Raw genomic sequence first — 26,112 nt, 5'->3', positions numbered from 1 at the left:
TGAACTCAAATTTGACTGACACAATCAGACAGTCAAATCCAATGAACACAATAATCCTACGATATTAAAAGGCAATCATACAGTTAAACTCATATGTGACTGATACAATCAGATAGTTAATGGATGATCTAACGGCGTAAAAATGATGCGGATGGTCTAGCATTCCAGATTGGCTCCCACTCTTAATATATAGAAAGTAGTAGTGCGAATGTTTAGAAGAGACAACATCCACCATTGGGCTAAAATAACAAACTCTAAATCTGCCCTAAACTACTCTATTCTATATGTTATTCTATTTCTCTGTATCTGATTCCTTGGTTCCAGAATTCCAAATCCTCCGGTTGAAAGTAAAACCGAGACATGGATCAGGGCCATGTGTGGAACAGAATTGCTATTGAAGATTAAGTTTGTTTGCTTCTAATCACAAATCTTTGGCAAGCAACCATTTAGCAGACAGAAAATCTCGTTTATGAATTCATAAATTTACAGCTCAATAATATCGATAAACATTTGAAATATTGAAAAAATTAATCAATATTGAATACATTGCTTGCTCTTGGAGATGCTCTAAGACCCTAGCACGTGAGGCAAGCTCTGCTCCAGCGTTTAATATTATGAATTTTCCATAAGCTAAAAAATGATCAGCTGCACAATGGGGCGTGCTGAGTTTGTCTTTTTCAAGGTGCTAGAATTTTTGCCATTATATTTAAACATTAGATACCAACCTGTCTGATTTCTGTCACTGAGCAGTCAGTTTGGGTGGTTAGACCACGACTCGTTGTAAGCCTTAGGTTGTCCAATTAGAACCCCATGTCGATGCGAACTTGCGAAGCCGATGACTGAAGCCAAAGCTGCCGGGAAAGATGAAACGACTGGAAGAGAAGATGAAATGACGGGAGAGGGACAACGGGGAGAGGGCGATGTGGAGGGATTCCTATGACCTCCACAGAAAAGAGGGGAGAAAAATCTTACAGCAAGCACGGTCTCACGTGTAAGCACAAATCACAAATGTTTGTTGCATAGCAAGAAAGAGAGCGAGAACCCCAGGCCGCTCGTCAGCCATACCCCACGACGGACCGCACGCAGCTGGTAGATTTGAGTACGCACCGTAGCATTCCTACTGCTGCGTGTGCGACGCCAGGGGATGGCCCATGCAGGCGCAGAACGCGGACGAGATCTTCCGCCGCAGCCTCGCGGGCCTCTCCTGGCGCTCGCTCGCCGCTGCAGCCGGGGACGCGGAGGCCACCACCTCTGGGCTGTCCATATGATTCCTGCCGATGAGGCGCCGGCGGCGGCGTGGCGCATCAGCAGCGACCGAGGGAGCGAGGAGAGGCATCGGAAGTATCCAGAGGCAGAGGGAGCGAGAGGAAAAGGCGGAGCGAGCGAGAGAGCAAGAGGAGACATCAACCTTTGATTGGCGATCGGACGGCCCGATTTTTTTGACGACGTGGATGGTCTCATCGTTCACGTTTCTGTCCGGCTTTAATATATATAAGAAACTATTGAAGCTGAACCGTGAGCAGTGTGCTAGTGGCCTAGTGCTAATGTGCTAAGTGTGCAATAATGACAGACTGTGGCTCCTAGTGCTAGTGTTGACACCTTTTTCGGGTGCCAAACACTCAACAAGAACCGGGGGAGGTGCTCTCTGCACAGGCGCGGACGGTCCGCGACCAGGGACCGGACGATCCGCGACCTGGAGCAGGGGCAAAGGTTCCCTGCCTGACGACCGGACGGTCCGCGCCTACAGGCCGGACGGTCCGCGCCTACAGGCCGGACGGTCCGCGCGTGCGCAGGGGGTGGCGAAGGTCGCCGACGGCGCCTGGATCTTGCTCCCGGGAGGGACCCCGTCGGGGAGGAGAGATCCCAGGTGTTGTCTAGGCTCGGCAGGCCGACCTAGACTCCTCTAATCGACGTAGAGTCGAAGAGAGGCGGAGAATTTGGAGATTGAGAGGCTAAACTAGAACTAGACTAGAACTATTCCTAATGCGTAAGGTAAAAACGAGAAATAGACTTGATTTGTTCGATTGATGGGGGTTCAATCGGCCGTAGCCCTTCATCTATATAAAGGGGGAGGTCTGGATCCGTTTCCAACTGATTTCCGAGTTAATCCCGTGGTTTTAGGTAACCAATCCCGCGAGAAACTAGGAACCCTAACTGATTCTGCGCACGCGCGGACCGTCCGCGCCACCACCGCGGACAGTCCGGACCGCGGACCGTCCGGCCTCAGGGCCGGACCGTCCGCGAGACACATTTGGTGTCCAACATATGCCCCCCTGCCTTTTGGTGAAGGTTGACGAACCAAAAGCATATGAACTAAACCTGATGTAAGTCACCGGCTTTTTAATATTGAGATCATTTAATAAAGCATCAATGTATAACAGCCGTTTCAGATTTTATCTTTCTCGGCCATGACCGTTTGATCACTGAATCAAAAGGAATAGAATGGAGGTGCCCCCCAGTATGGATAGACAAAGGGACTATACATGCACCATGGATTCATCATCGTACCATTCCATGTTTGAACAGGATAATATACTGACGATGAGTAAACGGGTGGAAAGTACCCTGGTCTCATAGGATGAATAGGCGATGCTTGTTGTGTCGCCTTTCGGGCCGTTTTGTTTACCCGTTTCGTTTTAGTAGGTGACCGAGGTTTCTTCGTTGACCGATCACGTAGAACGGTCTTCTCGCTAGTATTCTTGGAGAGCAACTGATCAACAGTAGAGTCAGCTTTGATCAACCGACCATTTGTGCTTTGCCGTTGTGTCTCCTTCCCTTTTAAGGTTTTGTGTGGAGGCTGACACCTTTGGGCATAGGCGGACTGTCCGGCAGAGTTAGCCGAACCGTCTATCTGAACACCGGACCGTCCGCACGTAGGTGCCAGATCGTCCGTGATGCTCAGGACAGGTTGTCGTGCTTGACTCATTAATTGTGCCTGCCCCCCGGTGCCTCCGGACTTTTTAGCCTTATCATCCGGAGCCTTTCGAACAATCTCCTTTTGTGATATATTCGACGTGCGAGGACTACCAATGATGATGTCTTTGCTTTTGCCTTTATCGGCCATTTCGGGCCGAACTAAGATCTTTTTGCATGCGATATCTATTGTATTAACAGGAAATGGTTGTGTGTCCACTTGCATTTCCTGAAAAGCCAATCAGCCCTCATTTATGGCCGATTGTACCTGTCGACGAAAAACATTACAGTCATTGGTGGCATGAGAAAAAGAATTATGCCACTTACAATAAGCACGTCTCTTTAATTCATCTATAGGAGGGATAGTATGAGTTAATTTAATGTTGCCATTTTTAAGTAGCTCATCAAATATCTTATCGCATTTGGCAACATTAAAGGTAAATTTAATATCTTCTTGCCGATTCTTTTGAACCGACTGTAAGGAAGAACATGCTGAAGATTTGGCCTTTGTTGGCCAAATAAACTCAGCGATATATACATCTGCGGATTCATCATCTGAACTATCACGCTCTATTAGATGTATAGTACGGGCGGCCGATTTTGATGTCTCTTTAAATCGGCTTTCACAGGCTAAAGCCCGCTGATGTAGCTGGGCTATCGAAAAGAACTGGGTCCCATCTAATTTGTCTCTTAAGTAGGATAGCAACCCATTAAAAGCTAACCCTGCTAGCTCTTTGTCTGCGACATGGATCCGAAAGCATCGGTTTCTAGTGTCCCGGAACCTCCGGATATAATCATTAACCGATTCTTCGCGTCCTTGTCGAACTGAAGCTAAGTCAGCTAGTCCTAATTCATATTCCCCGGCAAAGAAATGTTCATGAAATTTACTTTCTAACTCATTCCAGGAATTAATGGAATTAGGAGGCAGGGCGGCGTACCATGCAAAAGCGGTACCAGTAAGGGATAGAGAAAATAACCGAACACGAAATGCTTCTCCATCGGCCAATTCACCTAGGTGTGCTAGGAACTGGCCTATGTGTTCGTGTGTGCTCCTCCCATTCTCACCAGAAAATTTGGAAAATTCTGGTATCCTTGCCCCTTGTGGATATGGGACAGTGTCAAACCGGTGATTATACGGCTTTTGGTATGATTGCCCTACTCTGGCTACACTAACTCCGAACTTATTCGAAATAGTTCAGTCATCTCTTCCCTAATTTTTTCCATTGCATCAGGTGGCAGACCACCGGATCCTGGGCTGTGGGGCTCATTTGGTCGGGTATTAGTATACCGACCTTCTTGCCGTGACCGATCGATAGTGTTGATCGGTCTGTGGTTGTATGGTACGTTATGGTTTAAATATGTAGAGGGCGAAACATACTGCTGCTGTGGTGTGTAATAATTTGGTGCATGGTGTGCAACAACAGGTTCTGCGTATGCATATCCAGCTTGCCCGGTGGTAAATCCGAACTGACCGGTTGCGTTCGCCATTATCGGGACGCCATGTGGTAGTCCTGGTGCGGGCCCGGACTGTCCAGCAGGGAAAGCCGGACGGTCCGCGTAAGGGCCGGACGGTCCGGGCAGAAGCTCGGACGGTCCGACCGCGTCCAGGGTCACCGGTCTGCCAAGCAGGGACGGCGGTGGTCCTAGGGCGGCCCCAGACTGTCCGGCAGAGCAAGCCGGACGGTCTGCATATGTGCCGGACGGTCCGGGCAGAAGCTCGGACGGTCCGACCGTGTTCATGGGTGCCGATCTACCAAGCAGGGATGGCGGTGGTGGTACTTGTCTTGTATATGAGTTCATCGGCATACCATATAATGGCTGGGGCTGCAAATTCCCATTTGTTGCCGATGTATTAGACATAGATATCCTGTTACTAGTCTCATATGATGGAAAACTAGGAGCAACAGACTTCTCCAACGTACGCGTTAATTTTCTAATTGACTCTTCTAACCCTACAATCTGTTGTTTCATTTGATCCTGCTGCTGATCTACATACTGTTTAATAAATTGGATGTCGTCGGGTTTACTTACGTCGGGGACTTGAAGCGAAGATAGAAGAGATGCGACGTCGGTCTCTCCATGTTTGACAACTTTCTGGTGGCGATCCACCGTGTATTGTGATAAGAATTTCTCCCTCGCTTGACACATGTAGTCCTCGTATTGTTGTTGCTCATCGGCCGTCAGACTTTCAACAGCCGGCTTCAGAATATTGTCCGGGGAGATATCGGTGTGATCTTTAGAACCGGCCATTTGAGGGCCTGATTTTTAGTAGATCTAAACACCGTCCCCAGCGGAGTCGCCAAAAGTATGTTGACACCTTTTTCGGGTGCCAAACACTCAACAAGAACCGGCGGCGGTGCTCTCTGCACAGGCGCGGACGGTCTGCGACCAGGGACCGGACGGTCCGCGACCTGGAGCAGGGGCAAAGGTTCCCTGCCTGACGGTCGGACGGTCCGCGCCTACAGTCCGGACGGTCCGCGCGTGCGCAGGGGGTGGCGAAGGTCGCCGGCGGCGCCTGGATCTCGCTCCCGGGAGGGACCCCGTCGGGGAGGAGAGATCCCAGGTGTTGTCTAGGCTCGGCAGGCCGACCTAGACTCCTCTAATCGACGTAGAGTCGAAGAGATCCGGAGAATTTGGAGATTGAGAGGCTAAACTAGAACTAGACTAGAACTATTCCTAATGCGTAAGGTAAAAACGAGAAATAGACTTGATTTGTTCGATTGATGGGAGTTCAATCGGCCGTAGCCCTTCATCTATATAAAGGGGGAGGTCTGGATCCGCTTCCAACTGATTTCCGAGTTAATCCCGTGGTTTTAGGTAACCAATCCCGCGAGAAACTAGGAACCCTAACTGATTCTGCGCACGCGCGGACCGTCCGCGCCACCACCGCGGACAGTCCGGACCGCGGACCGTCCGGCCTCAGGGCCGGACCGTCCGCGAGACACATTTGGTGTCCAACAGCTAGGTAAGGCCGTAAGGTTATTTCATATTCTCATTTTTTTATTTTGGTTTGATGATATATTTTATAGTAGTCCCTGTTTGCTAGGTTAGTAATCCCATCCGATTCTGAATCTGTCACTAAACGAAGAAATACGTTATAAAAGTAGAGATAGAGATGTCTACCACGAGCCCATATGCGCTAAAGGATTGAGAGAAAATACAAAGAGAGAGAAAAAAATGTAGATGGATCCTACACAGATATGTTAGTCTAGTTCTTTGCATCACAGTCTTCTAAGCACAAATTCATTTTTTTCAATCCCTAGATGATCTTAAGGAAAAAAGAGAGAAAAGATGTATGTTGAAATTATTACCATGAGGACATGCCCAATCCTAAACCTCTTACAGCACACAATGTAACACAATAGAGGTAATACAATGGATAATTCTAAAACATTGTCTTACTATATTCATTGTACTAACTAGAGTATTCAATAAATTCAATGTATCAATTAGTTGTCTTCTATCTCAAGCATATGGTCGTTTCTTCATAAAAATATAAGTTTTTTATATTTACTATCTTAGGCACAACCGACTATACAACTTAAGACATTCTACATCCGTCACAAAATCTAATTCGTTTTAAACTAAAGATACATTTATTAATTAACCTATAAATGTATTTTTATGGAACATGAATATAGTTTTGTAGGTATGTCTATATTTATTATCATTCACTTCAATTGAAAAAGGGGCTAAAAATTATATTTTAAAATAGAAGGAGTATTGCACTAATGGACCAACACATAGTCGGCTAGTCAAACGAGGTTTAATTCAATTTAATTCATTAATGCTAGCCAGTTGATCATGCTTTACTACGGTGGTTATATACCATATAAATAAATATTAAGATATTTATTCAAATATAATTGTTGTTTATTTCTAAACACTATAGTATGTGTGGTTTGATGGTTAACTCTAAATTTCTAGAGCAGGGGGCGTAAGTTCGAGTGCTTCATGTGCACTATTTTTTTGCAAGATGCAGTAGCTTCGCGGTCGGAGTGAGGTGCTAGGTAGGTATAGTAGCTGGGTACATAGTGCACAGCCTCGAGGGTCTAGCATGAGGTTCAGAGGGAGAATCCGGCCAAAACCCAAGAGAAACAAGCGCATGTGCATGTAGGGGTTGTTTGGTTCTATACTTATGGTGTCAAAATTTGCCACACAATTTTATGCCACACTTGCCTAAGGTGCTTAGCGTTAGGCGCTCAAATTTTGTGCCACAGTTTGCCACGTCTAAGAGAATCTTGCCACACTTTCACCGGTCACTGACAAGTGGGACATACAAGAAACATGTCTAACTTGGTCAAAATTGTCTAACCTTATGCGTGGCAAACTGTGGCAAGTTATGCAGCAAACCAAACAGCCCCGTAGTGTTGATTTGTCCGCTTGTCTCACGGGCAGGCGCGTGCCTCTAGTCTGCCCGCCACTGCCGAGCCTAGCACCTGGCTTCCTCCACGTCCACGAACCCGAGGCCGGCTGGCCCTCCCAAATATCACGGCCCAAGCGAAAAGCAACCCGCCCTCTGCCGAAAAATTGCTATTTTGTCACTCCCACTGTGTGGGCTCTCCGCTTATCCGCGGCCTCATTGCCTCCCTCCGGTCGTGGGTGCCCCGGAAACCCCCCGCGGCCAAATCACAGCGTGCCTCCCCTGGCGATCGTGATCCCCTTTTGCAACTTCCCACCTGCCGGACCTGGCGTCTAGGCCCGAGCAAAAAGAACCGGAGCCGAGGAGCCGAATCGAAATAACCGAGAACTGAAATTGAACTAACCAAACCGAATGAACCATTATGAATTCGGTTCTGGTTTTTTGAGAACCGAAATAAATTAGATATTTTCAGTTCTGCACTCCAAATAACCGAAATAACCAAAAGTACCAGATTCAATATACCATCTCTTTTATTTATTGTTTGTGTTGACGAATAAATTATTTATTGCTTTCATTTCTCTCATTTCAGATGTGATGCATATATGGTTGAATCTCTAATCATCCATGTATTATTTATAAAATTCTAGGCATTGTACACTTGTGGTTGTTTGTGGAGAGATGCTACTGAAATTTCTTACAAAAGTTGACATTTTAGAATTTTAGAGTGATTGTACAGTTCGGTTAGAACCGAAAAACCAAACCGAAGAACCAAGAATCGAACTAGTCGAATCTAGTTTCTTTATTTTGCTATTTCAATTTTAGTTTTTAAATAACCGAATTTCTGCGGAATCGAAGAACCGAACGCCAACACCTACTGGCGTCTTGGAGTTATTTGAGTTTGTAACATTCTCGTCGCGCGGCTTCACCAGTTTATTACTCCGCAGCTGTACTTCGCCAGTTTGGTATTATGGAGCTCAAAGTCACGCCAGATTGGGACCGTTAATCTCCCGCACTCTATTAACGTCTGTTTTGTTGCTCTTGATGCAGGTTGTGTATCCCTTCGTACTAATCTACCCCTGGCCGGAGTACTCCCTTGCCGCGCGAGAGACCAAGAAAACAGAGCGCGTGCCGCCGTCTCGCAGCCGCTGCAACCGTGACGAGGAAGATGAGCAGGGCCGGCCGCGGTTCCCGCTGCAACCGTGACGAGCAGGAGAACCGCTGCAACCGCCGTCTCGCAGTCTGCTAGGACCTGCCTGCCTGCTGCCGGCCATGGGGAGGAGCGCGCGCGAGGAAGATGAGCAGGGGCGCGGCACCAGGGAGATCCAGCCGGCGAGCTGGAGCAAGGTTCAGGGCGCGGCGAGCAGAACAGAGGGCAGGGCGCGACTGGGGAAGAAGACGCGCTGGGGAAGAGAGCGGCGATGGGAACCGGGCGCCGGAGGAGCAGAGGCCGAGGAGGGAGCCCCGCGCACTGAGGACCACGACTGGAAGCAGGAGCTCGGCTGGGAGATACGCGCGGCCAGCCCCGCGCGCTGAGGCACCAGGCAGGCGGCGGCAATGCTGTCGGGCTCGCCGGTGAAGCGCCTGCTGCGGCGGGCTTCCAAGGGGCGGCGGGAGAAGGCCGAGATGGCGGTGCTGGCCGTGGTGGCCGCCGCGCTGCTGCTGCTCTGGGCCGGTGGGGTCTCCATCGCGGCGGCGGGGAGTGGCGACGAGGAGGAGTGCGACCTGTTCGACGGGGACTGGGTCTGGGCTGGCGGCGGCGATGGGGTTCCTCGACATCGGCTTCCGATGCGCCGAGAACGGCCGCCCCGAGGTATCCTACACAAGTGGCTTCTTCCTCGCTTCCGTCGCTGTCTTCTTTCTCGCTTCCGTCGTCCCCTGTCCGCCATCTCCAGAATGTAGAGATAGATTACAACATCGTCGTGGACAAAATTGATTTTTACCGTAGCTTATAGAAGGTTACAGAGGACGACGGAAGATTAACAGTCCCAATCTGGCGTGGCTTTGAGCTCCATAATACTAAACTAGCGAAGTATAACTACGGAGTAATAACTGGTGAAGCCGCGCGACGAGATTGTTACAATATCAAATAACTCGGCGTGTTGTGAAGCTTCGAGAGGAGAGGAGGCCAGGCAAAACCCAAATCAAATTTCGCCTTCGTCGTCGTCTTATCGTCTCAGGTAGCAGTCGCGTGATGAATCCGGGGGCGTGCAGATAAAACCCTCCCTCGATTAACCCTAATTCCTTTTCTCTTCGGGGATACTCCTTTCACCGAGTCTCTTCTGGTTCTCGGCGTGTGCTCGTGTGCAGATTTGACTCCATGTCGGCGGCGCTCGCGGTGACGGACGAGGTGGCCCTGCCGATCCGGGCGGTGGGGGATCTAGCGGCCGCCGCCGAGGTCTCGCGGGAGGAGGTCGCCGTCATCACCCAGTGCGCGGCGCTCGGTGAGCTTAGCTGGTTTCGCCCCCGTCTTGCCCTCTTTCCATTTTTTCTTCTATTTCTTTCCCTCGAGGCGACCATGGCAAGTTGCCAAGTTCGTGCTTGTGGATGCAGGAACCCGTCGATGCGTGCTGTTCTCTTTGCTGCCTTGCTTGCATGCTTCAATTAGCGAGCCTTCTGGCGTGATTCCGCGGAATGGGCTAGATTCTTTTTTCTTTTGCAATCAAATTTGGAGTAGTGGACGTTTGGTTCTTAAGGGTTCCCACTTCAATTAGAGAATTAGTTTATCAAACCATCCTTCCGGGATCGGGAGGCTAGCAAGTTGCTCAAGTAATATTGAAGCGCAGTCAGTGGACGCCAAGTTTGGCCTTGCAATGTTTCTTCCTGTGATAGTGCCACTTACTGATTCTTCGAATGAAAACTTTCAGTACCACTAGTAGTTTTGGCCCTGTGGTATCTCTTGCGCTACTGCCACTTTCTAATGTGTAGAATGAAAACGTCGAGCTGACGCCTCAACAACAACAAAAAAAAAAGAAAAAGAAAAGAACGTCTCAACAACAAAAAGAAAAGAAAGCTGAAGTTATTTCCCAACTCCAAAACCGCTGAATCTGTGGACATGCCCTTGCAGACTTCTTCAGATTTGAACTTGAACCTCTCCTTGCAGTTCTTGATATCTATGCCATGTCTCATGTGCTAGTTGCTTAAGAGCATCTCCAGAAGAACGCTAAAACCAACCCAAAAACATGTTTTGGGGTGAAAAACAAAAAATTCTCCACCCAATAGTTCCCCTTTCCTTCCCCCAAATTATCAGCGTCCCGCATCCGAGCTCCACTCTCCCTCAAATATTGGCGAGCAAAGGTCTTCCCCAATCCGCAGCAACTTCCACCGCAACTCCCGTGACCTCGCCTAGAGCCTCCTCCCTGGCGGCAACTCCTGTGGCCTTGCATTTGCTAACCTGAATTGACCTGGATATGATGCATCTCGCACTGCATGCAGTGCCACCACAATTCAGTCCATGTTAACCATGATTCAGTTGGGAGTCTGTTTCCTGCCGTTGTTATGATGATCGCTATTCAGTCCATGATGCCTTCGTTATGATGTTTAGGATTCAGTCCATGATGCCTTTGTTATGATATTTTTTCTACCCGCTCAAGTTATATTCAAATGTGACAATGATTGGATGGGATCTGAAGCCTGTTAACTTGACTAGTACTCCTGCTCAAGAATGCTTGACATTCCCAACCAGTTGGCTTAGCTTGCTGCAAAAGTGCTAATGCAACTCCCCGATTATTACATTCCCGATCGGGATTTACCAGCAAGTAACTCAAATATAGAAAACACATTTGCACTTCAACAGCTGGGAGTCTGTTCTGGTGTTTCTCTGCTTGCATAATGTGTTTTTGCCTCAAAGTTATTTGTTCCGGTGTGTGATAATGTGGCTGCCACCGGCATGTTAGGTTTTGTGTGTGTCTGTAAGACTCAGACTGTGGCTGAGATTGAGTCGCATTTGTTTAACGGAATCGTTGGAGTATACATGATAATTCACCCCTAAAATTTTTTAACATATCCCCAATAATCATTTTTTGGGGAAATTTTCTAGCACTCATTTGGAGTTGCTCTTAGTGGATTTTTTTCAGCAGCCCCCTATATGATGTTTTGGGGAACAATTTCTTAGGAAGCTCTTGGAGTTGCTCTAAGTCCCATGGATTTACGAATGACATGTGTCAATTTTCCTACCGCTATTTCTCAAGCAACTGAAAAAAATATAAGGTAAAAGGAGCTAGAAGATATTACCAGGTCAGCCGGAGATGAAAGTTAGGATTATACTTTCAAAAGGAACAGAAAATTTCAGCCATGGATTCAACATCTGAATTTTTATTATTAAATTTAATGGTTCAGTAATGTATGCTTCCTGATTATGGATGTGTGTGTTTATGAATAAGCCAAGTGCTAGCATTCCTGATTTTGGGAGCCTCTATTAAACAATAATGTTCGATTTTTAATTTGTGTTATGCTTTGCTAGTGCTATGCCGTGTGTGTGTGTGTGTGTGTGTGTGTGTGTGTGTGTGTGTGTGTGTGTGTGTTATCACAAAACCGTGACCAAACTATTGTTCTGCCATGCATCAGGTGGGAAGTTGCCTTTTGAAGATGCATCAGTTGGTGCGGTTCTTGCAGTCATTAAAAACGTGGAAAGCTTGAGGGAGCAATTGGTTGCTGAAATCAGGCGGGTGCTGAAAGCTGGTGGAAGAGTATTGGTGCAGAGCCCTGCACCCTCATCCAGTCAGAAGGTATTAACTTATCAGAATCTGTCTTTGTTGTCTCGTTTCTCTTGCAATGTCGATTTAAAGTTCTTAATTTTTTTATGATTGTCTCCGTTAGCCGAACACTGATATTGAGCGCAAGTTACTGATGGGTGGATTTGCTGAAGTGCAATCTTCTGCTGCAAGCTCGCAGGATAGCGTGCAATCTGTTACAGTGAGTGGTCTAAGATCATGTGTTATAGTATGTTAGTTTTGCTGTGCAGGCTTTAGTTTTTGTGCTAATTTGAACCACTTGTAGGTTAAGGCAAAGAAGGCTAGCTGGAGCATGGGCTCTTCTTTTCCCCTTAAGAAAACAACAAAAGCCCTTCCCAAGATTCAAATTGACGACGACTCTGATCTGATTGATGAAGACAGTCTCTTGACTGAGGAGGACCTGAAGAAACCACAACTTCCAGTTGGTAGAGCAACAAAACCCGTCAACTTAGTTCAACTCCGTAAGCAATAGCCAGTTTAGGTTTGGATCCTAAACAGTTAAGTGATGTTTTCACTGATGTTTTCACCAGTTGGGGACTGTGAGGTGGGGGCAGCAAAGAAAGCATGCAAGAACTGTACTTGTGGCAGGGCTGAGGCCGAGGAGAAGGTTGGGAAGCTGGAGCTCACTGCGGAGCAGATCAATAACCCTCAGTCAGCTTGTGGCAGTGTAAGTATTGCTTACAGGTGGCACTTGTGCCCCCTCGTGAAATTTCATACGTTCACTCGGACTAGGTTACCTATCACGTCTGGTGATATCTGTAAATGATCCTTGATTTTTCTTTGCAGTGTGGGTTGGGTGATGCCTTCCGCTGTGGAACCTGTCCCTACAGAGGTCTTCCACCATTCAAGCCTGGCGAGAAGGTAAAACAGTTCTACTCGTCTCCTCCCCTGATAGAATTCTCGAGGAGATCAAAATATGTCTGTCGATTGTACTCTGGATCTTGAACGTTCACTGCTGCTGCTTCTCCGATTGGCAGGTTTCCTTGTCTGGCAACTTCCTTGCTGCTGACATATGATGGCATCGCCAACATCGGCAAAACAAGGAGACGGGGGTACCTACGTTGTTAGTCGACTGAACTGCATTCCAAATAGCTTCTGTTAGCCAATGCGAATTTGCGTGTGAGTGACTTGTCTTTTGGATGATATATAAGCGCCTCTACACAAACACAAGTGTGCATCAGTGCATGTGTTTTCAGATTGATTTTGTGAGCCTGGATGCCTCTTCTTAATTGAGACGAAGGACGTGGACACGGACAACCTATACATTTTCCCGCCTCCCGCGCTCCCCTGCTCGCTTCTTCTCCTTTCCCTGCTCTGTTTCCGAGGGACGGCGGCCGCCAAGAACAATTGTCCAGCCACGAGCCAAGAACAGGCGCCTTACTCTAGTAGTCTAGTGTAGATTTTTTTTTACTTACTGCGCTCGAGCGTCGCGTCAGTGTCCAGGCGCGCGTTTCTCCGCCCGCCGGCTCCGTCCTGTGAGCAGGCGCCATGTCGTCGTCGCTAGTGTCCACCCCATTCGCCGCCGCGGCGCAGAAGCAGCTCCTGGCGGCGCCCGTGCCGCTGCACTCGTTCCTCCTGAGCAGCCGTCGCCAGCAGCCGCGGCGCGCCGGCGCCATCCGGTGCGCGGTCGCCGGCGGCAACGGCTTGTTCACGCAGACCAAGCCCGAGGTGCGGCGCGTGGTGCCGGCCGACCCGCGGGGCCTGCCTCGGGTCAAGGTCGTCTACGTCGTGCTGGAGGCGCAGTACCAGTCGTCCGTCACGGCCGCCGTGCAGCAGCTCAACGCTGACCCGCGCCGCGCCGCGTCGTTCGAGGTCGTGGGCTACCTTCCGCGCCGACCTCGCCGACGTCAACGTCTTCATCGGCTCCCTCATCTTCGTCGAGGAGCTGGCGCTCAAGGTCAAGGCCGCGGCCGAGAAGGAGCGCGACCGCATGGACGCCGTCCTTGTCTTCCCCTCCATGCCCGAGGTCATGCGCCTCAACAAGCTCGGCTCCTTCAGCATGTCGCAGCTGGGGCAGTCCAAGAGCCCCTTCTTCCAGCTCTTCAAGCGCAGCAAGTCCAACTCCAGCAACTTCGCCGACAGCATGCTCAAGCTCGTGCGCACGCTGCCCAAGGTGCTCAAGTACCTGCCCTCCGACAAGGCGCAGGACGCCTGGCTGTACATCCTCAGCCTCCAGTTCTGGCTCGGCGGCTCGGCGGACAACCTCCAGAACTTCCTCAAGATGATCGCCGGATCCTACTTGCCGGTGCTTAGGGGCGCCGGCATCAAGTACGACGACCCCGTGCTCTACCTCGACTCCGGCATCTGGCACCCGCTGGCGCCCACCATGTACGAGGACGTCAAGGAGTACCTCAACTGGTACAGCACGCGCGCCGGGACGCCAATGACAGGCTCAAGGACCCCAACGCACCCGTCATCGGCCTCGTCCTACAGAGGAGCCACATTGTCACCGGCGACGACGGCCACTACGTCGCCGTCATCATGGAGCTCGAGGCCAGGGGTCACATTGTCTGGTGAGAGTGTGAAAGCAACCTTTATAAGGTTGAGGGTGCAACCCCTATTAGGCTAGCTTTTTGAGGGAGTGTTGGCCCAAAAGACCTAAAACCCGCTGCTATACGTGCGGGCGCGTGTGTCGCGGCCCGACAGCCTGGGTGGGCGCGCCGTGTGTGCGGGCGGCCCCAACGGACACGCCATGTGTCGGTGGTCTGGTTCCAACAATTGGTATCAGAGGCAGGTTGGTCCAGTACATTCTTAGACAAATCTCGGCTCACAATGTGTGAGGGGGAGATTGTTGGGAATAGTCCCACATTGTCTGGTGAGAGTATGGAAGCATGGTTTATAAGGTTGAAGGTGCAACCCCTATCAGACTAGCTTTTTGGAGGAGTGTTGGCCTAAGAGACCTAAAGTCCGCTGCTATACGTGCGGACGCGTGTGTCGCGGCCCGACAGCCTGGGTGGGCGCGCCGTGTGTGCGGGCGGTCCCAACGGACACGCCATGTGTCGGCGGTCCGGTTCCAACAGGGGTGCCAAGGTCATTCCCATCTTCGCCGGCGGCCTCGACTTCTCCGGTCCCACGCAGCGCTACCTGGTCGACCCGATTACCGGCAAGCCGTTCGTGAACGCCGTGGTGTCTCTCACCGGGTTCGCGCTCGTCGGCGGGCCGGCGAGGCAGGACCACCCCAAGGCCATTGCCGCGTTGCAGAAGCTCGACGTGCCGTACATTGTCGCGCTCCCGCTCGTGTTCCAGACCACAGAGGAGTGGCTCAACAGCACCTTGGGGCTTCACCCCATTCAGGTGGCGCTGCAGGTCGCGCTGCCGGAGCTCGACGGTGGGATGGAGCCCATCGTATTCGCTGGCCGGGACCCCAGGACAGGCAAGCCCCATTCCATTCATTTCTCTCATTCCCTGATGGCATGCCTGTATTTCTTTTCTTCTGATTCATGGAACGCCTGTTTTTATACGGGGTGTTTGCTTGCTTGAGGGACGGTGCACGATGAATTCATTTATTTATCAAATTTGTTAGTACTAACTATTCCATAAATCAAACAAAAAAGTGGGTAGTGAGAGAATGATGGACTAGCTTATTTCTCAAAACCAAACACTCTAATAATAAACGCGGAGTTGTGAATGTTTCTTCTTGTGCTTGATGCAGGGAAATCACATGCATTGCATAGGAGAGTGGAGCAGCTCTGCACTAGAGCTATCAGATGGGCAGAACTGAAGAGGAAAACTAAGGTGTGCCTCTGGTTCCTCTATACCTTTTATTAGTTCTGCACAGATTGCAAATTCTTATACAGAGTAGGTTGCTCGTGGATTTCATTCGGGCTGAAAAAAATGACTTGTAGGTTACTTGTTAATTGAACATAAAGGAATTAAGATTTCGGATTCAGCTAACCGTATTCCATACCGAGAATTTCTAAGCTTAAGAATCAATTCTAAAAACAAAAGGTCATCCATTTGAGTTGAAGAAGTGTAGTGCCCTCCACTCTAGTAATCTAAGGATGTGTTGGTTTGGCTTTGGCTTTTGCCCCATAAATGCCAAAAGCCAAACCAAAGGACTAGATCTAGGAAGCAGTTTTTTCTAAAAGCTGACTTTCTCGCAGTGCAAAACTAAAAACACTCATGGATCTGGTTTTAGTGACTTTCGGATGGAACTGTGAAAATATATATCGAAGAACTTTTAACGGTTTTTTGTGGTTTCACCAAACGGGTTATAGCTTTTTAACAGCTCACAGCACACAACAGCTTTTTCCACAGCTCACAGTAGTTTTTTCACCGCCACAGCCCAACCAAACAGACCCTAACTGCCTGCATCATAGCCTGCATTTGATCCTCAGTGGGCTGCAAGCCTGCAACCGAGCCCAAAACCGAAGCTGATGTGCTACCTTGAATAAGACCTACAAAAGTAATTTTGGTAGTTCATTTATTTAAAACTGAATCATTTCTGTTGAGCCATATTGACTAACAAATGGTTGCTGCACCTATTAGTAATGGTGATTTTTGTTTTGGGCCACCTTATTTTGATTCAGACCACCTTGTTTTGATAAGTTATTGAATACTCCCTCTGTTCCACAATATTATTCATTTTAGCTCTTCATTTTTGTGTCCATATTCAAATTTTTTTAGAGTTGGGAATAATTTCATTATTCCAGCCACTGCATAACAACATGTATGTAGCTGTCCACGAACAGATAATGTCTTACATCCCACCACAAAACAAAACCAAACCCATACACAAAGGTAAACCACACGAACTTATTACAAGCAAATGTGACTACCGAAGTTCTAGCCATTGTTTGCAAAAAATTGCATCGTTGTCACCTCCAGTTGGCGACACCCCAACCTAACTTACGCTCTGGAATAATGAAATATTGTATGAATCCACTAACATCCTAAAACAAATACTATTTTGGGACGAACACAGTAATAAATATGGAAAGGCAGTTTCGAACCCGTGACTTATTAGTAAGACTGCTCTCACCACTGTCCTTTTGGTTTCCCAAGCAAACATCCTCCTGAAATCTGATTTGGCTACCACTTACTAGCTTCGATCTTCCTAAGCTCAGGAATTCTTCTTCAACTCCCATTAGACTGATGGCTACTGAAACGAAGAATTTGTTGTAGTCGAGACCAATTCCACTCTAGTTTACCTGTTAGTTAACCAACCGCAATTCAATTCTGTGTTTCAAAAAAAGAGAGTAATGCTTGGATCCTGCTATGATTGATATATCATAGATTTTAGATTGATAGTGAAGTTGTTGAGCTGAAAACCATGGCTGAAGACAGCCAATCTGGTATACATTATACCATATATGACAAACTATAGCTTCCAACTTACTCAAGGGCAAACCCATCGATTGAAGAATAAATATAGTATAAGAGCAGAATCCAATATCTTGGGTGTGCAATTCTTGTTGCCATCGATACGGCCGTTTCTTTAGTAAAAGACTAAAAGCCTGCACTTTCATGACTTTGTGTTCATCAGATGAAAAATACTGATACTTCACAATCAGTTCAAGTTCCGAAATTTAACCCCTTTTTTTTTGTCTGTCTGTTTCCAGGAGGACAAGAAACTGGCGATCACCGTCTTCAGTTTCCCACCTGACAAGGGCAACGTCGGGACTGCAGCATATCTGAATGTGTTCAGCTCCATCTACTCTGTGCTGTCAGACCTCAAGAAGGACGGCTACAACGTAGAGGGTCTTCCGGACACACCTGAAGCCCTCATCGAGGAGGTGATCCATGACAAGGAAGCTCAGTTCAACAGCCCCAACCTGAATGTTGCTTACCGCATGAATGTGAGGGAGTATCAGGCGCTCACCTCCTATGCCTCCTTGCTGGAGGAGAACTGGGGGAAGCCACCTGGGCACCTCAACTCTGATGGCGAGAACCTCCTTGTCTATGGGAAGCAGTATGGCAATGTCTTCATCGGAGTGCAGCCCACTTTCGGGTACGAAGGCGATCCGATGCGGCTTCTGCTCTCAAAGTCTGCCAGCCCTCACCATGGCTTTGCAGCATACTACACCTTTGTCGAGAAGATCTTCCAGGCCGATGCTGTCCTGAACTTTGGAACACACGGGTCCCTCGAGTTCATGCCTGGCAAACAGGTTGGGATGAGTGATGCCTGCTACCCTGACAGTCTCATCGGCAACATCCCCAACATCTACTACTACGCCGCAAACAACCCGTCAGAGGCCACAGTCGCCAAGCGCCGGAGCTATGCGAACACCATCAGCTACCTGACCCCACCGGCTGAGAACGCCGGCCTCTACAAGGGGCTCAAGCAGCTGGCAGAGCTCATCTCTTCTTACCAGTCTCTCAAGGACACTGGGCGTGGTCCTCAGATTGTGAGCTCAATCATCAGCACCGCAAAGCAATGCAACCTTGACAAGGATGTCCCACTGCCCGAGGAAGGGGAGGAGCTCCCACCAAGTGAGCGTGACCTGATCGTTGGAAAGGTGTACGCCAAGATCATGGAGATAGAGTCACGGCTCCCTCCCTGCGGTCTGCATGTGATCGGCGAGCCGCCAACCGCTATTGAGGCGGTGGCCACACTGGTGAACATAGCCGCCCTCGACCGCCCCGAGGATGGCATAATCTCGCTGCCCGGCATACTTGCCGCCACAGTGGGCAGGGACATTGAAGATGTGTACAGGGGAAGCGACAAGGGCATACTGGCTGACGTCGAGCTCCTGAGGCAGATAACTGAAGCTTCGCGTGGCGCCATCACTGCCTTTGTTGAGAAGACCACAAACAGCAAAGGGCAGGTCGTCAATGTTGCCAACAATCTCAGTAACATACTTGGCTTCGGCCTTTCAGAACCATGGGTGCAGTACCAAGTTCATCAGGGCAGACAGGGAGAAGCTGAGGGTTCTGTTTGGGTTCCTGGGGGAGTGCTTGAAGCTCGTGGTACAGGACAATGAGCTGGGCAGCGGCAGAGGCTACTGGGAGACATCGGAGGAGAACCTGGACAGGCTCAGGGAGCTCTACTCGGAGGTTGAAGACAAGATTGAGGGGATTGACCGGTAAACTGATTTGCCAGATTCAAAGGAATGAGAAGCTTGGAACTCTTGTGTCTCATTGAGGCTCTTGTACAATGTGTGTGTAGCTTATATATATAAAAACTTGTAACATGTAATACCGGAGGATACAATCTTTAACAAGGAGCGTGGTGGTGATTGGAAAGTAGCATGAGCAGCAGAAGTGAGGTTGTTTTTGTGCAGAGTTTTTTTTTGGTTCTCCCCTGTTTCATTCACAGAACGAGTCACAAAGATGGAGTATATATCAGCCTCATGAGTCATGACCGTCCTTTCAAATATGACTTGTTCTTTCAGTTCACAAGCTTCATCACCTGTGGATCTTGTCTTTTGTTATTGTTTTCTGCTGTTTCGATCACTATGGCATGGCCGAGCTGGTTCAATCGACTAGAAAGGGTTTGCTTTTTGTACTATTGTTGAATGCCGATGGCTCAGTAATTCTTTACAGCAAAGAAGATCATTCCAAAACGGTGCCTTTTTCTTATCTGGTATGCAGGTGAATAAGACGTCTGAAGTCTCGACTTTTTTTTGGGGGGGGGGGGGGGGGGGGGGGGGGTGGATGAGACAGGAGGGATACCCCTTCTGGAAATTTATTAAGAACAAAAGAACCTGAACTTGCTAATGCTTTTGCTGGTACTGGCTTCTTTTCCGTTCTTTCTAATAGTTCCCAGTAAGTCAGGATCATCTTTAACCGATGCATTTGGGATATGCATACTAGTCGATTAATCTGATCTAATAAAATAAATTAGGCACTGTATTTTTTTTGAAAGACGCGGCAATAAAATTGCCCCATCCAAGCTTTATTAAAAGAAAAAAGAAAGTACACATACAAACACTTAACCAGCCAAACAGCCCAAACGCCACCAAGAACTCTAGATAGAAAAAGGAGAAAAGAACGGTATGCATAGACCCTAGCAACCAAAGTCAAAAAATTATCAACTCTTTGTTGTCCAAAGACATCCTTGGTTAACCCTGCAAAATCTGCAAAATCACACGCTCTGACTTTTCCAGGCTTTGGAAGGTTCTGCGGTTCCGTTCTTTCCAAATCTCCCACCATAAAAGAATAATCAAACCATCAAACTATCTCCTTGAGCACTTTCCCTCAAGTCGAGTCTCTTTTTAGATCTCTCACTTGAAATATAGGAGCGAGCAACAATTATTTTATTTAATTACGCTAACCAAAATTTGAACTCGTGAACTCTACCTTTAGTACCATATTAAGTTGCGTGCACCAACCAATTCAACTCAAAGGATTAAACTAATAGGAAGAGATGGACAATTCACTTATATTATATTTTAATAATAATAACCTCAATCGAGAACTTTAAAAGTGTGTTTGGTTTGTGGAGTGAACTTATGCTTCATAAGGTGATGCATTATGAGTTCATCCATAAATTATGGTAGAATCAACTCATTCCTCATGTATATACTAATTACTACCTTATGAGAAATGAGTTGGTGATGAATCAATCTATTCTATTTCAAAATCAAATAAAAAAGTGAGTGATAATAAGATGGACCACCTTATTCCTCAAACCAAACACACTCTAAAATCAAGACTTGAATAATATAATCTAGGCAGGGTCGTCTAGCGCAAATAGAGCAGGGCACAAGACCACTAATTTTTGGGCCCCAAATTTTTTAGTTTTATAAATATAGATGAAATAAAAAGGCAAAATTTGTTTATTATTTTGTGAAATCTCGAATTTAAAATAGATAATACGAGAGGATCAAATATGAAAGGGTACATTTTAGATTGTTTTTATCTCTATATATTATGGATCTCAATCTCATAGCCTATTTTTATGTTTTATACCGGGGTCTAAAAAACTCTGAGGCCTTTCTTTCGTCTTCATACAGACACACAGAAGTAATGGATCTGTTGGATCATTTCTAAGGATTCTTTCGTCTTCATACAGACACACAGAAGTAATGGATCTGTTGGATCATTTCTAAGGATTGGTAAGAGAACCCATAGACATATCGTCTGTATCAAACTATCAATGACACCCATTCACTTTGTTATTCACTCCCTACAAGATAAAACGGAGACATATCTGCTGTAACGGTAGTATCCCTATCATAAATCCTTTCCAAGAATCGGTAAGAGGGCTCGCTGATCTCAAGAAAATGGATGCCAGCCAACGCCATGCTGCGACGGCAAGCTGCAGAGAGGACACATGTGACATGTCCATGCGACCATGCCAAGCAAGACGACGGCACAGCACTAGTACTAGCGTTAGTGCCCTACATCCTGCTGCTGCTACTGGCGCCCTTTCGGGTGGGTCCCATCTCCTTGGCAAGGTTCCGCAGCACGTACTTCTGGATCTTCCCAGTGGAGGTCTTGGGCAGCTCAGCGCGGAGAACCACCGTCTTGGGCACCATGTAGTGCGGCATGCGGTCCCGGCACCAGGCGATGACATCCGCCGCGGTCACCGCGCCCGACCCCTCCTTGAGGCTCACGAACGCGCACGGCGTCTCGCCCCAGAACTCGTCCGGCCGCGCCACCACCGCCGCCTCGTTCACCGCCGGGTGGTTGTAGAGCACGGACTCCACCTCCACGCTGCTGATGTTCTCCCCGCCGCTGATGATCACGTCCTTGGACCGGTCCCGGATCTCCATGTACCCGTCCGGGTGCATCACGCCAACGTCCCCGGTGTAGAACCACCCGTTGTCCCGTATCGCCGCCCTCGTGGCCTTGTCGTCGTTGAGGTAGCCGAGCATGACGCCGCCGCCGCGGAGCACGATCTCGCCCATCGTGGACCCGTCGCGAGGCACGCTGCGACCGGTCTCGCCGTCGACGATGTCGACCTCGTTCATGCCGGGCGTGCGCACGCCCTGCCTCGCCTTGAGCCGCGCGCGCTCCGACGCGGGCAGCTTGTTCCACTCCCGCTTCCACGCGCAGCATACCACCAGCCCCGCCGTCTCGGTCAGCCCGTACCCGTGGGTGACCTCGAAGCCGATGGACTCGGTGCGGTGCAGCACGGCGGCAGGTGGCGGCGCGCCGGCGGTGAGGATTCGCACCTTACCCGGGAGCGGCCGCCGGGCGGCGTCCGGGGCGTTGGCCAGCATGTTGAGCACGACGGGCGCGCCGCAGAGGTGGTCGACCCCGCGCCGCGCGATGGCGTCGTACACCTCGGCGGCGTCCACGCGGCGCAGGCACACGTTGGTGCCACCTACCGCCGCCATCCCCCACGGGAAGCACCACCCGTTGGCGTGGAACATGGGCAGCGTCCACAGGTACGTCGGCCGCGGCGGCACCGCCCACTCCACGAGCGCGTCGACGGTGACCAGGAAGATGCCGCGGTGGCAGTGCACCACGCCCTTGGGCGCCGACGTCGTGCCGGAGGTGTAATTGAGTATCATCGGGTCCCACTCGCTGGCTGGCCGCACCCACGCGAACTCCGGGTCACCCCCGTCGAGGAGCGCCTCGTACGTCAGCGCCCCAGGCGCCGCCGCGGGGAACTCCGTCTCGTGCGGGTCCTCGACGGGAACGACGCGCGGCGCCGGGTGCCCCGGCGGGAGCTGACTCAGCGCGTCCCGGACGAGCGGCATGCTCGCCGGGTCGGCGAAGACGAGCTTGGAGCCGGCGTGGCGGAGCAGGACGGAGACCGTGCGCGCGTCCAGGCGCGTGTTGATGGTGTTGAGCACGGCGCCGCTCATGGGCACCCCGAAGTGCATCTCGTACATGGCCGGCACGTTGGGCAGCAGCACGGACACCTACGTCGATCGACAGGTTCGCCGAGAGAGCAGAGCGCGGCGTCAGTTGCTACAGGAGACGGGACGGGACGGGAGCCAGCCCATTCGCGGGAATTTATTCAGCGAGCGGAGAGGGAAGGGGAACGGGGGGCTTACGATGTCGCCGCGGGAGACGCCGAGGGAGACGAGCGCGGAGGCGAGGCGGAGGCAGCGCCGGTGCGTCTGGGACCAGGTGTAGACGGTGTCGTGGTAGACGACGGAGGGGCAGTCGCCGTACACGGTGGCGGTGCGCTCCAGGAAGCCCAGCGGCGTGAGCGGGCAGGAGTTGGCCGGATTCGCGCCGAGCCTGTCCATGCCGCCTGCGGTGGTCGCCGGCCGTTGCGTGCGCGGAGACGGCTTTGCTCACCGTTCTAGCTCGCGGAGTGGTGGTCGAACGTTGAACACCGAGGCGGAGGCGGAGGCGGAGGTTCTTGTATTGTATTTGTATGCACGATGAGATCATGAGAGGCAGAGGCCACTAGCCAGGTGGTTGGCTGATTGCTAAGGTCTTGTTCGTTTCCATCGAATTGCACCCGGAATCGTTCCAGCTAATCAAAATTTATATAAATTAGAGAAACAATCCGGTCAGAAATTGTTCCGACCCACCAATTCGGCACAAACGAACAAGGCCTGAGACGGCTTCTCCTGCAAACCCCGTTGCGCGATGGGGAACCGACGGCCAGGATCGAGTGCAGCGGTGCAGGCGGAAAAGTAATCTGAATTTGACAGACCAGGGAGATCGGTCAGTCAGTCAGAAGATGCTAACCCATGACGGGGACTTTAAACAATGCGATGCCATTTTGTCTCGCCACGCCTCAGATTTTTCTGAGGCTGATCCCGTCAGAGCAGCATGTAAAAGTCGTTTTAGGATAACAGCAGTAGCTGACCAAGACGCCTCACCAGACTACACAACACACGGCCATCAAGGCGTCACCGAAGAAATACACCTACACGTCAACATTTTTAATTAAAAAACCAGCTTTCAAAAAGATATAGAACAGAGAGAGCTCAACCAAATATGCCCTGTCCTAATTATTATAAAGATGAAAAGTTGTCTTACTAAATTAATTAGAAGAAACACGTATCTTAGTGCTTCTGAGATACTCCCTCCGTTTTTTTTATTAGTCGCTGGATAGTGCAATTTTGCACTATCCAGCGACTAATAAAAAGAAACGGAGGGAGTACTATCTTACTCTGACAATACTACCATCTCTTTTTTTTGGGTGGGTGGTGTGGGGAGCGTATATAAGAACAAAATCTTATATGATGCACTTGGTCAATAACGTGATTTCATCTTAACAAGTACACCAATATTATATATCAATTCTTTTTTCCCTTTATGTTGATCGTACCATGCTGATAGGAGGGGGAGGTGGTGGCTAGAACAGGTAAATTGTCGTTTTTATGGTTTACGTGGTAACACCGTCAAGGTTTACTAGGAACGTGCCCGTGCGATGCCACGGAACATAAATTGCGACCCTCCAATAGACTTAGGGCCCTGGCGACGGGCGGCGTGAGTACAATAGTGACGACAAAATATATGATTATTAAACATAGATGCAGAACGATATAAATATGTCTACCCAAATAGATTGAAATGGAATCACACAAATAATTTCTAAAGAGTAAATATATAATGCTTAATCATAAGTAAATATTTTGACACCTTGTACACTAATCTAATCTTTTTTAACAATATTGTTAACTCTCTGTTGTATATTTGAGCTAACAAATGGATATGCGATTAGCCAAAAGAGCAATATTATGTGCTGAAGGTGTGATGGTGGAGATGGCTCAGACTTTAGGTCCAGCAGTTTCAAGCCCAAATAATCAATCAGACTTTAGGTCCAGCAGTTTCAAGCCCAAATAATCAACAAGAGATAAATCAGTGCTACAACGGAATCACAATGAATGATTTTAAAATCTATGTCAGTATAATTATTCACAACAGTTCTTTATCCTTAAAATGGAAAGAGAAAGTAACATGTGTTATGCTATTAATCAAAATTAAGCTACCTCTAGAACTTTGTAGTAGTCCTGCGCACGTTTTTACTATGACAAAAGGGCCAAATTCCAAAGTCACATTTCTCACTATAAACAGAATGACAAAAAAAGGCTAAAGTAATGTTTCTCACTATGAACAAGCAACATAAAAGATAATAGCAGACCTCATACGCACAGTCGATGGCGAGGTCGATGCGTGGGTGGTCATCGAGAGTGGAGAGTGAAGTAGCTCGACAAGCGACGACACAGACTTGAGTGAGCAGGTTGGCATTGGCGGTCGCGGTCGTACCGCCTAGTTCCCACCAAATTTCTGCACATGCATCTCCGTCTTTGCTTTAGTCGAGTCCTCGACATCTGCATGTTCCAAAAACACCAGCAGTGTGGAAAAATAAAAAAATCAGATAAATAGTCTGCCAACATTACCCAAATGCTGCTGTTAGAATATAATATCAATGGAGAATGAAAACTCACCTTTCCAAATGGAATATCCCTTCGAATTACCAGTTTCTCCATCCCATTTTCATATATATTTGTACTAATGTTTTTTTCATATATATTTAACTAAAGGTTCTGTAGGTTTTTATTTGATGGTCTAGTAACCTGTAATTTTTAATCAGTCTACAAATTCTACGTATATACAAATTGGTACAGGTAAAAACATTAACAGCTAGAAAATTTTCTATCATTCTCTATAAATCTAATCCCTATCACGTACATATGGTATACTGGGACGATCATAATCACATGACCTTCAGCAACTCAGATAGAGGACCATTTGCAACCATGTGGAAAAGAACTTGTAAGGCATCATCTTCAATTAAACTTGGTGCAGCAGTTTGACGGCTCGGTAGTGCTTTCATTATATGTATTACGCTTCCCTCATCTCCATATAACACAAAAAGAATAAAAATCAAAACCCAAGTTGACATGGAGAAAATGAACCATGAGAAAATGAAGGGAACAAATAGTCACTATATAACATATATATGAATACAAAGGGAAAATATGTAATAATACAGATAAAGCAACAAGCATATGTTAAATAATTTACGATTTTGTGTATGCCAACAGTACAACCTTGCAGATAAGGCCTTGCTAAAAATAGAAGAACGAATCACTCCATCTACCCCATGTCTACAGTCTATGACACCATTTTAAGAAAATAACCTGATTGCATAACATGTGTTCCAGAATGCTACATATGATATTATCATGTCATACCTTTGAAGTCTGGAATCATTAGAACCAAGAGCATCCTTCAATCCAACATAGCCATTTCCCAAGCAAAATGCACAAACTCTAGGCTGGTTATGACGTATTATAGCTG

The 26,112-nt window shown here is 48.5% G+C and overlaps 3 protein-coding genes across 5 annotated transcripts; 2 read left to right on the top strand and 1 right to left on the bottom strand.

Moving 5' to 3' along the window:
• The first annotated feature begins 9,341 nt into the window (after positions 1-9,341).
• Positions 9,342-13,222, top strand: LOC100276430 (Anamorsin homolog). Of its 3 annotated transcripts, none has more exons than XM_020547592.2 (8): positions 9,342-9,453; positions 9,584-9,717; positions 11,840-12,000; positions 12,092-12,187; positions 12,272-12,431; positions 12,537-12,673; positions 12,793-12,867; positions 12,984-13,222. In XM_020547592.2, exons 2-8 carry the CDS (start codon positions 9,594-9,596, stop codon positions 13,020-13,022), a joined length of 792 nt encoding a protein of 263 aa, XP_020403181.1. In that variant the 5' UTR covers positions 9,342-9,453; positions 9,584-9,593; the 3' UTR covers positions 13,023-13,222. The 3 variants fall into 3 exon arrangements, with proteins under 3 accessions (XP_020403181.1, XP_020403180.1, NP_001143696.1); XM_020547591.3 differs by having other exon boundaries at positions 12,272-12,467; NM_001150224.2 differs by lacking the exon at positions 9,342-9,453 and having other exon boundaries at positions 9,540-9,717; positions 12,984-13,161.
• A 1,857-nt stretch (positions 13,223-15,079) lies between these two features.
• On the top strand, positions 15,080-19,188 carry LOC100383266 (uncharacterized). The gene is made up of 3 exons (NM_001175926.1): positions 15,080-15,379; positions 15,659-15,741; positions 17,568-19,188. Exons 1-3 carry the CDS (start codon positions 15,340-15,342, stop codon positions 18,927-18,929), a joined length of 1,485 nt encoding a protein of 494 aa, NP_001169397.1. The 5' UTR covers positions 15,080-15,339; the 3' UTR covers positions 18,930-19,188.
• Positions 19,189-20,930: 1,742 nt separating this feature from the next.
• Positions 20,931-23,229, bottom strand: LOC103645766 (probable acyl-activating enzyme 5, peroxisomal). The gene is made up of 2 exons (XM_008670471.4): positions 22,899-23,229; positions 20,931-22,763 (listed from the first exon to the last, which is right to left on the bottom strand). Exons 1-2 carry the CDS (start codon positions 23,094-23,096, stop codon positions 21,291-21,293), a joined length of 1,671 nt encoding a protein of 556 aa, XP_008668693.1. The 5' UTR covers positions 23,097-23,229; the 3' UTR covers positions 20,931-21,290.
• Positions 23,230-26,112: the final 2,883 nt, after the last annotated feature.

The sequence above is a fragment of the Zea mays genome, chromosome 2 (genome assembly GCF_902167145.1).
Source record: "Zea mays cultivar B73 chromosome 2, Zm-B73-REFERENCE-NAM-5.0, whole genome shotgun sequence".
NCBI lineage: Eukaryota > Viridiplantae > Streptophyta > Magnoliopsida > Poales > Poaceae > Zea > Zea mays.
The sequence above is the reverse complement of the archived record's forward strand: the minus strand, read 5'-3'. Positions and strand labels throughout refer to the sequence as shown.

Bases quoted from the DNA above. Each gene is read 5' to 3' on its own strand.
- LOC100383266 (NM_001175926.1), top strand. From the start codon at position 15,340: ATGGAGCCCATCGTATTCGCTGGCCGGGACCCCAGGACAG. The intron at 15,380-15,658 runs GCAAGCCCCATT...TGCTTGATGCAG, and splicing joins TGGCCGGGACCCCAGGACAG to GGAAATCACATGCATTGCAT. The intron at 15,742-17,567 runs GTGTGCCTCTGG...GTCTGTTTCCAG, and splicing joins AACTGAAGAGGAAAACTAAG to GAGGACAAGAAACTGGCGAT.
- LOC103645766 (XM_008670471.4), bottom strand. From the start codon at position 23,096: ATGGACAGGCTCGGCGCGAATCCGGCCAACTCCTGCCCGCTCACGCCG. The intron at 22,764-22,898 runs GTAAGCCCCCCG...CGATCGACGTAG, and splicing joins GCGTCTCCCGCGGCGACATC to GTGTCCGTGCTGCTGCCCAA.
- LOC100276430 (XM_020547591.3), top strand. From the start codon at position 9,594: ATGTCGGCGGCGCTCGCGGTGACGGACGAGGTGGCCCTGCCGATCCGG. The intron at 9,718-11,839 runs GTGAGCTTAGCT...GCCATGCATCAG, and splicing joins CACCCAGTGCGCGGCGCTCG to GTGGGAAGTTGCCTTTTGAA. The intron at 12,468-12,536 runs GTAAGCAATAGC...TGTTTTCACCAG, and splicing joins CGTCAACTTAGTTCAACTCC to TTGGGGACTGTGAGGTGGGG.